The 14,510-nt window shown below is 53.3% G+C and overlaps 1 protein-coding gene across 2 annotated transcripts in view; it reads left to right on the forward strand.

Moving 5' to 3' along the window:
- Positions 1-13,793, forward strand: part of SLC29A3 (solute carrier family 29 member 3) — a 40,895-nt gene extending 27,102 nt beyond the window's left edge. For both annotated transcript variants that reach the window (XM_072756238.1, XM_026004026.2), the window contains exons 4-6: positions 3,062-3,288; positions 7,253-7,415; positions 11,284-13,793. In XM_072756238.1, coding sequence (XP_072612339.1) covers positions 3,062-3,288; positions 7,253-7,415; positions 11,284-11,938 — 1,045 coding nt within the window. In that variant the 3' untranslated portion in view covers positions 11,939-13,793. The remainder of the gene's footprint in view (positions 1-3,061; positions 3,289-7,252; positions 7,416-11,283) is intronic.
- Positions 13,794-14,510: the final 717 nt, after the last annotated feature.

Raw genomic sequence — 14,510 nt, forward strand, 5'->3', positions numbered from 1 at the left:
TCTCTCTCTCCACTTGATTGTCATGATATTTACAATTATAAACAAGAACGTTATCTTGACCCAGGCTCTGTGCCCTTGCTGGCTTTTATCTTTGAGGTATTGGGGCAGCTGCTGGGAGAGGGTGGGGGGGCACACTGTGACACGGCTGAGTGGATAGAACCACCCCGAGCATCACAGGTAGGCCTGACCACCAGCCCCCAGGGCACCTGGTGTGCACTTACGGTAGATACTCTGGGCCCCCAGTGGTCCGGGTGCCCACCAGCTCCTGCCCAGGATGAGGCCCCTGCAGCCCCTAGGAGATGCATCTTAGTCTGGCGTTCCCCCAGAAACAGCCCCTGGCACAGGGATTTAAGTGCAAGCAGTTGACTTGGGAGGTGAAGGCGGGAGAACGGAGAAGGGGGATGTGATTGGAAGGCAGCCAATAAAGCATGCCTCACCAAAGCAGCTCCCACAGAGAGACAGACCCAGCTTGACCTGCCTGGGGACTCTGGGACCGAGTGTGGAACACAGACCTGCGGGGAGGGAGCTGGGGTATTTATCCGCCCACTCCCCCATCATCAGTTGAAGGCTGCTCTGTTAATTACCTGTCATTGCAGTGTGTTGTAGAGGGAGGGCACATGGGCGGGTCACCTGCAGCAAGGCAGTGTAGTTCCTGACCACGTGGCTCCCCAGCTAGAAACCTCAAGGTGCCTCTTTGTGTCAGCTGGCACTCTTGGTAACAAACAATGGAGACACACAAAGCATTTTCTCATTCTTCACCTAGAAAATTAAAGTTAGGTCTGCCTCCACACATTGCTGGATCTAGGGGATCGCCTATGTCCCCAGAGCTGTCCTTCTCTTGCACTGTCCCTGGGCTCTGTATGTGTCTGCTTGGCTTCATTCCAAATGTGGTCTCTCTCTGTGTAGTTGGCCAGGTGGCAACCAGCAGCCCCCAACACCCATCATGGCAGACAGTGAACTTGTCTTGTCACTTGTCAAGAACACAAGAACTCCACTTGTCACTTCTGGAGGGCAGTGACTGGCCCTGGCCCTGCCTGACTCCCATGCCAGCCTCTAATCTAATGCAGCAACCCATGGTGAGAGACACTACAGTCACCCCAGACCCAGTCATCATGTGTCCATCATTTGGGGCTGGGTCATTGTGGACAGTATGGCCTGCCACCTCTCCAGAACCACTTGGCATGGACGAAGGAGTGTCCTTTGGGGAAGGGATGCTGGCAGACAAAGCCTGCATGCCCGCTCTACACCCTACTCTGAGGATCGAGCCTTGGCACTTATCTGGGGGATAAGACCCCCCCCCCCCCCAGGATAGGGCTCTGCTTCTCCAGACATGTGCACACACATTCCAACACACCTTACCCTCCAGCCTGGGCACCACCTCCAAAAAGATTGTGCAATACCCAGATTGGGTTTTGTACCCCTGGGTGTACCCAGGATGCCCTGTGGCCCTCCCGATGAAGCACTCCCGATGGAGCTAATGCAAGATGCCTGGCCCTTGTGTGTCTGCTGTCCGGGTCATCCAGCAGAGCATCTGCCGCATGGTAGTTGCCTGATACACATTTGTGAAACAGACCCACCAGAGAGGATGCGGGTTGGCGGCCACCCTGGGCCAAGGCTCCACAGACCGGACTGCTCACGCCCGCTCCCCACAGACTCACACCACGACCTTGAACTGCCTCTTCACATCCTCGGGCTTCCCTCTGCCCCTTACAAAGCGGAGGCAGCACCTGCTCTCCCTCCAGCGAGGATCCAAACAAAGATCAGAGAAAACTCAAGTTAGCCTGGAGCCGCAAAAGCACTTTGAAAAATCCTTGCTCCTTGTGCGCTCGTGATTTCACACCTATTTATGTATATATATATATATATATATATATATATATATATATATATATATACACATTTTTTTTTTAATTTTCAGGTCTTCTCTTTTTTATCAAAAATTTTGTGTGTGTGTTTGTATAACTAATCTGGCTTTTCTCCTAGCCCCTACCCACTGGTTAGCAGGAAATTTAACCAAACATCCAATCCGGCTTAAAGCTTAGTCTAATCTGATGATTTAAACAGCCCCTTTCGATGATATTCTCTCTCCCTGGAATAAAAATGTGCAGCTTCTCAGCTTCCCTGCTTCTCCCTTCAAGGCAGTGCCTGGGCAGTTGGGAGCCGGGAGGAGTGTGTGGTGTACGATGTGGGTGTGGGGCTGGGGGCCCGCCCCGGGCTGCACTAGCTTGGCATCAGCTGCTGCCCATGGCAGCTGAGATGGTCACAGGAGAACTCTTGTGCCCTGGCCACCTGTTCTGGACCACCCATATTTCCTTCCTTCCTGGGAGGCAGCAGAGTGTCATTCTGAGAGCACAGACTGGAGCTCGTCCTCTCGAGGGTCACCGTGAGTGACCTTGAGCTAGTTCTTTAGCATCTCTGGCCTCGGTTTCCCTCCCTATAGGTGCAGGGAAGAGGGCCTGTCTTATGGGGCTGGTGGGAGAATTCAACAGGTCAGCATGCAGAAACATTCTGAAGAGTACTTGGCACAAATTAAGTACTCTGGGTGATTGCTGTATCCTGAGGATGATGATTTTCTGTCCTTTTCCCTCCTGCCCTCCCTGCTCAGTTTGGAAAGAGGAAGCTCAGAGGGTGGTTGCTGTGTTGAAACTCTAGACAAAGCCAGTGGGAGCTCAGCGGTGTGGTGGGGGAGCAGGGACTCACCTCGAGAGCCCTCACGTCCTGTCCTTGAATCTCACAGCAACTTGAAAAGAAGCAGTATCCACAGAACATTTGCCCTGAGCTGCTGTGCCCCCTGCACTCTGCACACTCCCCTCTGGAGACCCGCACAACCACCCCTTCAGGTGGATCCATTCTCCTCACTGCTAGACAGATGCAGAAGCTGAAACCAGAGCAATTGAGTCGCAGGCCACAGGTCCCTTAGCCAGGATCTCATTAGCCAGGAAGGCAGGATTCAGGCTCAGGCCTCCTGGCTGCAGAGTGTCCCTTAGGAAACTTCACCAAGCCTGGTCTGGCATGGGCGGCCCAAGGGGATCTCTGACCACTTCTGGCATCCCTACCCCAGGGTTCCGATTCATGTCCGAGTGCTGGCTTCACTGACCATCATGCTGGCCATCTTCTTGGTGATGACCGTGCTGGTGAAGGTGGACACCTCCTCCTGGGCCTACGGCTTCTTTGCTGTCACCATTGTCTGCATGGCGATCCTCAGTGGCACATCCACCATCTTCAGTAGCAGTGTCTTCGGCATGACTGGCTCCTTCCCCATGAGGAATGCCCAGGCGCTGATATCAGGTGAGAGCCGGGCTCCAGACCGCTGGCCAGGTGAGTCCACCTGGGGGTCATGTGGAAGAGCCAGAGGTGAGCACACAATGACCCTTCCCGAACAGGCGATGAGTATTAGATGTGTTTCCACTCTCTATTATTGGGTAACAAAGCACCCCACAACGTAGTGGCTTCAAACAATAGCAGTCATTTCTTTGGCTCACAAATCTGCAATCTGGGTAGGAGTTGGCAGGGACCACTCTCTCTCTGCTCCACACAGCATCAGCCCATATAGCTCGACAGGCCCGGAGGACCCACTTCTAAGAAACTCAGCCAGGCTGGGGCTGGGGCCAGAGCTCCTCTCTCCCGGGGCCTCAGCAGGCTGCATGGGCTTCCCCGAAGCATGGTGCCTGGGTCACTAGAGTGAGCATCCCGGGAGACCCAGGCAGAAACATTATTTCCTTTCATGGCTTAGCTGTGGAAGCCATTTAGGGCCACATCGACCATAGCCACAAGCCCACGTGGATTGGAGGGGAGAGGACACAGACCCCACAGGCATCAGCTGGAGAACGCAAAAGTCATCCTGTAAGAAGAGCAGGTGGGAGGGAAGCCAGTTGCAGCCACTTTTGGCAAACACACCTACCTACCAAGTATAACTCCTGAAAGAGCGTTCCTTTCCTCCCTTCTTCCTTGTCCCCTCGCCTCCTCCTGTCCCCTCTCTTCTCTTTCCTTCTCCTTCCTCTTAGCGTCACCCCCTTTTCTTCCTTTCTCATTTTATAGAAGACCTACTATGTGCCAGAGATTCAAAGATGAACAAGACCCAGCCTCTCAGGAGCTGATAGCCTAGCAAATAAACATCTCCATGACCTTGAACTTTGGCATTCTCTGGGGACGCAGATGCACGACTTGGACCAGCCCCTTTGGCTGAGTGGAGTTTGATGCTGATCCCAAGCCTGTTGTCCAGGCCTTAGCAACTCTGTTCCCTCGCTCTGATGTCCCAACAAGATAAAAAAGGAGGTGGGTCAGTAAGAATCTGTGCTTTTGCAGAAGACCACCATCCCTTAATGCAAGGCTGGGGATTTGGCCACTTGGTTTGGTGTCTGGGCACGTCCCTGTTGTGTGAAGGAGTGCTGTAGGCATCTGCCCACTTGAGAAGACTTTCACAGAGAATCTCTGCTCTGTGTCCATTAATTGCTGATGCCAGGCAGTATGTGGCAGGAATGACAAGTGCCTGGACACATGTGTGTCTCCTCCTCACGCCCACACCAGTGCCAGACATCACTAACAGATCCCTATCTTGCCTCCTGAGCCTCTGATCCCTTCTCAGCTCAGGCCTGGAGGTGGTCCCATCTCCAGATCAGAGTTCAGATGTCAGTCAAGTCTGAGTGCCATTTTTGGCATAACATTAGGCTTCTGGCTCTATCCAGGGAAATCCTCGGATCTAAAGTAAAATAAAAGGAGACCCATTGCCAACTTCCTTGAGTACAATCAATATGCCCCTAGCAGTGCTTCAAGAAGGACATCCCTAGCCTGAGGGAAATGGCCCCGGAACACTGGATTTCATGTCTTCTGGCACCTGAGTCTCAGAAAGAAGTTCCCTCCATCCTGCCGGAGGATGTATTTTTCATTATAAACGCCTTGCTGGCTACCTGTCTAGGAGCCAGTGACTGAACATGCCATTTATGCTGGCAGGGGGCCCTTCAGGTTCATCTGGTCACCTATGAATCTTCTCAATGAGGGGACTGTCCTGTGAAATTTTCAGAAAGTCTATTTTTGAAAAAGTGGAATAATCCGGCACTCACACTTCAGTATTGATTACCAGTACTGACACCTAAGCCGGTGTCATCACTCTACAGGGGCCCCCATCGGGTGCCCCTCACCCTGGGAAATCCAAGGTGGCCCCATCTCCCAGAGGCCCCACCGGCACCACCACCAACACCCCCCCCCCCCCCGTGGCATCTCGTCCAGAGGAGCCCATCTGTGAATTCTGTGCATGTTGGCATCCAAGGAACGATTCATTTGTTTTGTGCTGGTGTTTTCTTAACCCCCCTCATTTGCATGTATTTCCATAACTGATGAGATAAAAGTAGGGAGTCATGAAAGATGAGCTCCCGGAGGCCTGGTTTGTTGTTGATGATAATATTGTAAATTCCCTACAAGTTGGGGAGAGAGGGGGAAATGAATAGGCAGTGATGTTAAGATCTCTTCCTCAGGGCAGCCGGCAAGTGTCTTACTCAAGTTTAGCTCCATTTCTTACAAAACACCCAGGTGGGGATTACAGCTTCTCGGAAGCTGGTACCCTCTTGGCAAGGGGTTGACCTTGTTGTTGCTGCTTTGATGTAGAAAGGACAGAAATACCCAAACACCTAACTGGGAATCTGAGAGGATTTATACGCACTTCGTGCCGGGCACCGTTCCGAACCCGGTCTGTGTAATAATCCTTTTTATCTTCATAAGAGCCCTTTAACCTGAGTATTACTAACATCCCCATTTTACAGGTGAGGACGTGGAGGTACAGAGAGGTTCAGTGACTTGCTGAAGGCTGCACAGCCAGGAGTGGTAGAAGCAGGATTAGACTCAGATGCTCTGGTTCCAGGGTCTGCGCTCTTCCTCACTGTGCAAACTTGTCTCTTTGCCGTCCTTTCACATCACCCTGGCCCCACCCAGGCTGATAAGGCTTCTGTGGAGGTTAGGGAGAAAGGATTGGCCATCAGGGCAACCGGCTGTTCCCTGCAGAGCCACAGCCCTAAACCGTGCCCCTCTCCTCTGCTCTGTGCAACAACAGGCAGGACGGTGCCACGCGGTCAGAGCCGTGTATGTGACAGAACAGTCCCTCCCCGCACAGACCTGTGTGTTGTTTTCTGTCTGCAGCCAGCTACCTTCTCGCCTCCTTGAGAATCCGTATCCTGATCCTCTAACGTGGGCGAACTCGTTCACTCAGGCAGGCAGTGCAGCATACCCACAGGCCTCGGCCGATGCAGAGGATAAGTACTAGCCCCATTTTGCAGGCAAATAGACAGAGGCAGAGAGGAGTGAATGACCTGGGGGCACGCACAATGTGTCTGCCTCTGGGTCTTGCCCAGCACAAGTTGTGAGGGTTCAACAGAAAAGTGAGGCCCGTCCCCTGCCTCCCAGAAGTGACTGCATGATGGTGGCAAAGAAGGCGACTGGCACTTGTGGAGGCCTACTAGGTGTTGGGCTCTTTCCGAACATCATCTCATTCAGTCCTCAAAGCAGCTATGCAAGGCAGGGCTTGTCAGCCCCATTTTACAGATGAGCAAACTGTGGCTCTGCGGAGTCATGTAAGCCCTCAAGTCACAGCAAGCAAGCATACCAGGGTCAGATATGCGTCTGTCTGGGTCCTGGACCCAGGGGTCCACTAAGTTGTGCCGCCTCCTCTGTTGGTAGCAGTGAATGGTGGTGGCACGTGGTCACGTGGGTCCCACTCAAAGGCAAGAGAGAACGTTATAGTGCCACACCTCCCGCAGGGTACAAGCTCAGTTCCACGAGCTCACGGTGGGCGGCACAGGGGGTTTGGGGACAGTGTTGCTCAGGGCAGTGGCAGGATCCATCCTAGAACGTTCCCTGAACCTCTGGCCCAGTTTGGTTGGTGGGTGGCTGGGCTGAGGACAGGAGCTCTCTGACACATCCCGCTCTGACCCCACCAGAAGGGCAGTAAAGCGAGATGGAAGGTCCCAGGTCGGAGGTGAAACGTTGGGGGGCCTTTGCCACCTCAGGCAGCAACTCTTACAAGCCCATCAGCAGGAACCTGGGATGAGACCCCTGATACCCTCTTGGAGTCCAAGCTCACGGCAGCCCAACCCCTCCGTGTCTGCCAAGGCGTCAGGACCCCGTGACAGCTACGGCATCTTTGTCGGTGGGGACACCTTTTATCTCGGTTCCTTCAGAGCTGGGAGGAAGGGGAGGGGACCCCAAGATGCAGGAAGGTGGACTCCCACCCACCCAGCTCCGTGGCATCCTGTGCTCTCTGCAGGAGGAGCCATGGGGGGCACCATCAGTGCCGTGGCCCTGCTGGTGGACCTGGCGGCGTCCAGCGACGTGACGAACAGCACCCTGGCCTTCTTCCTGACCGCAGACGTCTTCCTCGGGCTCTGCGTCGGGCTTTACCTGCTGCTGCCACGGCTGGAGTACGCCAGGTGGGCCTCCCCTCACTCCCGGCGCCTTCTCTAGCTGCCTTTATGCCACCTTGCCTTATGCTCTCTGCTTGCTTTGTCCTAGTCAGGTGGCCTGTTTGTTTTCTCGCTTACTGTGCACCCCCCCACCTCCCGCTGGGCAGGAATGGTGCGGGTTTTGGTCACGGCTGGCTATAGCCCGGAGCCCTGCACTCTAGCTGGCTCGCAGTAGCCGCTCCGGGAGTTGGCCAAGCTGGTGGATGCCAGCAGCCGGCCTCGTGCGGCACCCCACCCCGAGCAGCTGGAGTCTGCTGTCCCTGTTTGGGGACCGGGAGGCCAGGCGGTGGGAGTGGGTCCAAGGAGTAGGGATGGTAAAGATTAGCTCCATTCGCTGAGTGCCTCTGCTGCTTCTGCACTGTGCTCAGCTCGGCCTGAGGGGCCGTCTCGCATTGGGGGACTCACGCACCTGTTCCCCGTGAGAAGCTCAGCTGGGCTCCAAGAGGGTGAATGACTTTGCCTGAGTCCCCCAGCCCATGGGCAGCAGAAGCAGGATGTCCCCCTGACTCCAGAGCTGCGCTTTACCCACTGTCCCCCCAGGCCCCTCTCCACCTTGGGGGACTTTACTTCAATCTCTCTCTCTCTTTCTCTTTTTTTCTCTCATCCCTTTTTCTTTCTTCTTGCTGCTTTTTAAAAAACAGCCTTTAACTTTTTCTTGCATTCTATTCTTTTCCAGGCATTTTCTGATCTATTATTGTATTTGATATAGGAGAGGTAGGAATTCTCTTCCCCATTCTACGGGTGAAGAAACTGAGCCAGAGGAGGGCAGGGGGCCAGCTGGTGGCTGCACAGTGTGCAAGCTGGCCGAGCTGAGGAAGCCCAGGTCCTAGCTCTGTGCTTTTCCATGGGGACCCATGTTAGTGGCAGTGCCAAGATAAGTGGCGTGCGCCTGCGTGTCTTTTCTTCACTTCTTATGTGTGACCACTGCGTGCACTTGTTACAGCCCTTCCCTGTTTTATAGATGAGGAAACCGAGCCTTGTGCATAGGCTGCTCACCCGGTGAGCCGCAGACCGAGACTGTGCCCTTTGCACCATGTCCTGCTGCATCCCCAGCTTGTGACTACCAGGGTCTTTGCTCATCTCTCCTTCTGTCCCTGGGAGAGTCTCCTGGGTGACCCTGCAGATCCCCCTGCCTTCCCCAGAGAAAGTACCCTGTTACACTGCATGATGACATCCCTGTGATCCCTGGCGTCTGGGTAGCTCACTGCCCCCAACATGACACACACTGCCTCACACTTTGTCATTGCTGATTAATTTATTGTTAAGTCACAGAATGGACAGAAGGCAGGAGGGTCCCAGCACTCCTTCTTCTGTTTCCCCATGTCCTGTTTCATAGTGCTGCTCAGTGGGGCAGCCAACTTTCCCTGTTTGCCTGGAACCCAAGGGCTTCCCAGGAGGAGGGGCTTTCGGTGCTAACACTAGGACAGGCTCAGCAAGCAATGACAATTGGCCACCCAAGATTCCAGTCTCACTTGAGCAGGCCAGCATCTTTTCCAACTGAGCCTGTGAAACCAGGAACACCCAAGGGCTAGGCTGTCCCATGGAAGCTTCTCTCTCTGCTGATTAAAACTTTGGTTAAGACTTCCAGGTTTACAGAAATGCATCTGAGGATGGAGCTTTGGAGACAGCCAGGCTCCTGTTGCTGCTCAGGCTAAATGGTAGTTAAAAGGGAGCCCACAGGTGCTGTCCTCAGGAGGAACAGAGCCACAGGCAGTGTGGGAGGCTGCTGGCTGGGGGACATGTGGAACCTAATGAGGAAGAGCTTTGACCAGAGAAACTCGGGGAGGAGCTCTCTCAGAGCTGACTTAAGGCTAGGACCTGCCGCTGAGTAGAGGAGGAAGTAAGAATACTCCTTTCCCTAAATAGTGGTTGTGCAATGAGACAGAGTTCAAGGCTGCAGTGCCCAGCTCAGCATCACATGGAAAAGTGGCTCAGAGGAGGAACCGTCCCACTGACTCGCCTGTGACCCATAGGCACTTAGGATGGGCGGCCTGGCGGGGGGCCCAGAAGCTTGCGGCTACAGCACCCCTCCATCTTACAGAGGAGGAAAGTGAGCCCACAGAGGGCTATGCCTGGCCTACGGTCCCATGGGGAGACAGAAGGGGGGCTGACTCCAGAACCCAGCCATCACCACGCTACTGTTCTCCAGACCACACGCCAAGCCTTGTGTTTGAGGTGGGATCATGCAGTCAGCCTATGTCTCCTGGCTTTCAGCATCTGAGGCCCAGAGAGGTTGAGTGACTCAGGCAAGGTCCTACAGCAAGACGGCGAGGCCAAGCGACCCAAATGTCTTCTACTCTGATCAGAGTAGCATAAATTGAAAATACTGATAATATTCAGTCTTTAGGCAATGGGGGTCGGGGGAGGCGGAGATGCCTTTATAGGCTTATTAGTTCCAAGTATGTTTTAAAGGTTACTCTGTGCTTGGAGAGTTAGCTAGAAACAGGCAAACATGGTCCTTAACAAACAGCAAACAGGGAGCTGTCTTCTATTGAAGGAGCCAGATGATAAACCGGTAAACTAACCCAGTGGTTATAAATTGTGGTCAATGTTTTTAAAGAAACCGGTGACCCTGTGGAGACCATAGATGGGGTAGGTGAGTGGTACAAAGCAGAGATAAATTGGTTCTACCTATTTGGAAGACAGTGTACTGATGTCTCAAAATTTTTAAAAAGGTATAAACCTTTTGATCCAGAAGTCCCTCCTCTAGAAATCTGCTCTACTGAAATACTAACGTGCATGTGCAGAGTTGTATGTGTAGGACTATTCATCACACCATTATTTGTAGTAGAGAGGAGTTGGAACTAACCTAAATGTCCATCAGTAGGGGAGCAGTTAAATTGTATATGCATAGAGTGAAATATCTTGAGCTACCCAACAGAGAGGCATCGAGTCAAGTGTCTGCATGCTGAAGTTTGGCCACAAGATATTGTTCTAGATGTGATTAGGTGCACGTGTGGATGTATGGTATGCACGTTATTTGGGCTGTTATGTAAGGTGCTGACATATTTTGCTTATACATTTGCTAATATATAATATATAAAATAACACACACATATATATATTTACTAATATACATAGGAATTGTCCTATTGTAGAAAGTTTTACAATGTATATAGTTTAATCCCACTTTTGCTTAAGAAACAGAACTAGGAAGTATGTGCAGGGGAAGGGTGGTTGCAGATGTTTGCACACCGATGGAGCAAGAGACACTAGATTTTTCTTTTTAAAGATTTTATTTACTCATGAGAGACACACAGAGAGAGAGAGAAACACACAGGCAGAGGGAGAAGCAGGCTCCATGCAGGGAGCCTGACCTGGGACTTGATCCCCGGTCTCCAGGATCATGCCCTGGGCTGAAGGCAGCGCTAAACCGCTGAGCCACCCGGGCTGCCTTACCTGACACTAGATTTTTAACCATCGGGACCTCTAAAGAGTGAAATCAGAGGTGGCCGTTCTTGTTATACTCTACCATTTTCCTTCTGCATTTTGGGTTCATTACATCAAGCATGTGTTAATTTTATAATTTTAAAAATGCATATTTTAAAATGCTGTTTTATCTCCACCCCTTCCCCAGTGCAAAACAAAACAATGCTCATCACGAGGTAGTGAGTGCTGTTTCCCTCTGTCCTGGCTTGTGCGTGGCTCGGTTACCAGCCTTATGGGCAACACCAGGACGGGCAGGTCAGGGACTGTACGGGCCTCCCTCTGGCCACCCCGACACGTGTGTCCCAGGGCATCCTGAGGCTTTCTGCCCCGGGCCTGTAGGTCCCCTGAAATCCCAGGGGACCCTGCTTCCCCGGGCCTTCCCTCCCATGAGCCTCTCGCCCTGCAGGTTCTACCTGAGGCCTGTTTGGCCGGCCCACGTGTTTTCTGGGGAGGAGCAGCCACCGCAGGACTCCCCCAGCGCCCCTCTGGCAGCCCCTAGATCCAGCGAGTCCTCGATCCCACCCCTCTGGCCCATCCTGAAGAGGACAGCCGGCCTGGGCTTCTGCATCCTCTACCTCTTCTTCATCACCAGCCTTGTCTTCCCCGCCATCTCCACCAACATCGAGTCTGTCGACAAGGGCTCGGGCTCACTGTGGACCACCAAGTTCTTCGTCCCCCTCACCACCTTCCTCCTGTTCAACTTTGCTGACCTGTGTGGCCGGCAGGTCACAGCCTGGATTCAGGTGCCGGGGCCCAGGAGTAAGGTCCTTCCCGGGCTTGTGCTCCTCCGGACCTGTCTCCTCCCCCTCTTCATGTTCTGCAACTACCAGCCCCGCATCCACCTGCACACGGTGGTCTTCCAGTCCGACCTCTACCCGGTGCTTTTCACCTCATTGCTGGGACTTAGCAACGGCTACCTCAGCACCCTGGCTCTTATGTACGGGCCGAAGATCGTGCCCCGGGAGCTGGCCGAGGCCACGGGGGTGGTGATGTCCTTCTATGTGTGCTTGGGCTTGGTACTTGGCTCGGCCTGCTCCGCCCTGCTCGTGCACCTCATCTAGGATGGGGTGATGGCAAGGACTTCGGCGCTGTGCAACAGACGCTGAGGAGCGTTGGTGAGACGGGAAGCAAGGGCCAGGAGGGCCAGGCAGTGCGCCAGAAGAGCTGCCACTGAGCTCGGTGCAGGGCAGAGCTGGGGAGCTGGCAGCCGTGCCGGGCACATGTTCCAGACACTTTACAGAACTCTCCTGAGACCTTTGAAGGAGATCAAAAGACATCCAAATGGGGCACGGTCACACGGTGGACGGTGGGCGTGCTGATCACTTTTCTCGCTGCTGGTTACATTCCACCTTATTTTATAGCTTCTTCTGAACTTTGTCGCCAGTGTGGACTCGGAGCTGGTAGGAGGCTGGTGCCAAAACCTGACCACAGGCCCTTTGTCTCTCCCAGCCTTGCCCCCTCCGGCGGACAGCAAGAAGTGACAATTCCCAGCCCTCCCTGTCCAAGGAGGTTCCCCTGGAATGGAAATCCCCTGGAGGGGTACCTGACAGGGGGCTCAGTTGGTTAAGTGTCAGACTCTTGATTTCAGCTCAGGTCTTGATCTCAGGGTCATGAGTTCAGGCCCCGCACTGGGCTTTGCACTGGGCATGGAGCCTTCTTAAAAAGAAAAAAAAAAAAAGGAAATCCTCTGGAATGGCCAGTTCTTAGGCCTAAAACCCAAGGCTGTGTGGATCTCCGCTCTGTCAGTGAGAGAGTACCCGCCAACCAGACAGGGGACCCCAGAAAGACAGGAATCTAGGAATGCTTCATTCCTTAAACTTGGGCTCCAGAAACCTCCCCTATTCTAGAGACTGAGGGTGTCAGGCCTGGGTTTTCAAACAGGGATCCTTCAAGTGGTCCATGGCTTGTGTTGGGGTAGGGTCTTTTAATGTCCATGTTTACGATATGTCAGGCACATTGGTTCGAGGGTGTAATGAATACGGGACATTTAATGAAAGCCTAGTTGGTGGCTGTATTAGGGTCTTGGCAGGAAACAGCATAGTCAAATTGGATAATATGAGGATCTTTGAAGGGTGGGTATAGGAATCCTAAAGAGTTAGGCTTTATATTCCAGAACGAGTAAGGCCATTCTCCCCGTAGCCAGGGCGAGGGGCAGGGGGCATAACCAGCCTGCTGTGACCCATGGGAGGATATTCCCTTCATCCTTCCCTCTCTCCCACCTCCTCGAAGCCTCTGTGGGCTGAACCACAGCCAAGGAGCAGACAGAGAGGTGGAGGCTAGACTGGACTGACACCCGAAAGGGATGACCAGCCTCTCGCTCTCGTGGATTTTTTCTCACAGCAGCACGGCTCTGCAGCTTCGGCCAGTGGTACCGGGTGTGGCTTTGTCCTGGTCTGTCCTGGAGAGCCGTGTATTCTGTGGTTTCAAAAGGCGACTCTCAGGTTGTGTGGCCACCACGGTTGTCTGACGTGAGTAGTAATTTACACTTCTTCGGGTTCCTTGAAGGCTTCTGCAGGGCTGTTCCTTGGGGGAGCAGGCAGTCTTGGGAATCAGAGAGAAGGGAACTGGATCAGACCAGGAGTTCTCTCTTGAAAGTTGTGCAGAACGGAGCTTGCCCCCACAAAGCAGCAACCCCGAGAGCCATAAATCAAGCCTCCCCTTCTCTGAAGAGCTCGGGCACCCCGGTGTCCTGCAGACAGCCGATTAGACTGGGAAGCAGCCAGTAATCCACCCGGTGGGAGCAGCTTATGTTCCCCACCGTCTCAGGCTAGTACACACTCCCACTCTTCAGCCAGAGAATTAGAAAAGACACCCTCGAAAGGTTTTCTGAGACTTGATATCTAGGGGGAAAAAAACATTTTTTTAACTAAAAATAAAGTTAAATTTATCTCCCCCTCCCCTTGCGGGAGCCCGAAATCTCTCCCTTGGTTTTTTTTGTTGTTGTTGTTTTGTTTTGTTTTTTCACCTACTTTAATGCTGGTGATCATTTGGGGCAGTGGTCTGGGTGGGGACTCATCACAACCCTAGGTGTTTTACAAATGGGCGGCATATCTATTTTAAAGGAAAACAGCCATCGCTGAGCTTGGAGATGAGAACCACCCCAGAGCACACAGAGAAGTAATGGGGGCCTTGGGTGTTCCGTTGAAGGGAGATGGTTTTCAGAAGTAGAAGTGTCCCTGTTAGTGAAATGATCTGAAGTGAGTGTGGGGTGAGGGGGCAGGAGGGTGGCCAGCTGTGAGGATGCAGCCCTGGGGAGCTGGGTGGGGGTAGGGGTGCAGAGGAAGCATGCCAGCTTCCTGGGGGAGGAGGCGTCGGCTGCTTGACCGGTGGGAGTTATCCAGACTTTTTTGCTCAGTATTCTCTGTTGCTCACCGTCATGAGCATTTCACAAAGGATCATTCCTGGGGAGGGAGGAAGGAAAGTGAAAATGCATCTCCCGGCAGAAGGGCAGACAGCGGTGTGGACACCATTGTTCCCAAGGCGCTGTACTGGCCCATGGGGTTAGTCTCACGTGACCCCAGCAGCCTTGTGGAACTAGCTCACATGCTTGGGGGAGTGAACAGAACTTGCTGAAGAGAAGGGTATTTTTCAGTGTGAGGGTGGGGGAGTCCCCAAGAAGCTGGCTTTGCCTAA

The sequence above is a fragment of the Vulpes vulpes genome, chromosome 4 (genome assembly GCF_048418805.1).
Source record: "Vulpes vulpes isolate BD-2025 chromosome 4, VulVul3, whole genome shotgun sequence".
Classification (NCBI taxonomy): Eukaryota; Metazoa; Chordata; class Mammalia; order Carnivora; family Canidae; genus Vulpes; species Vulpes vulpes.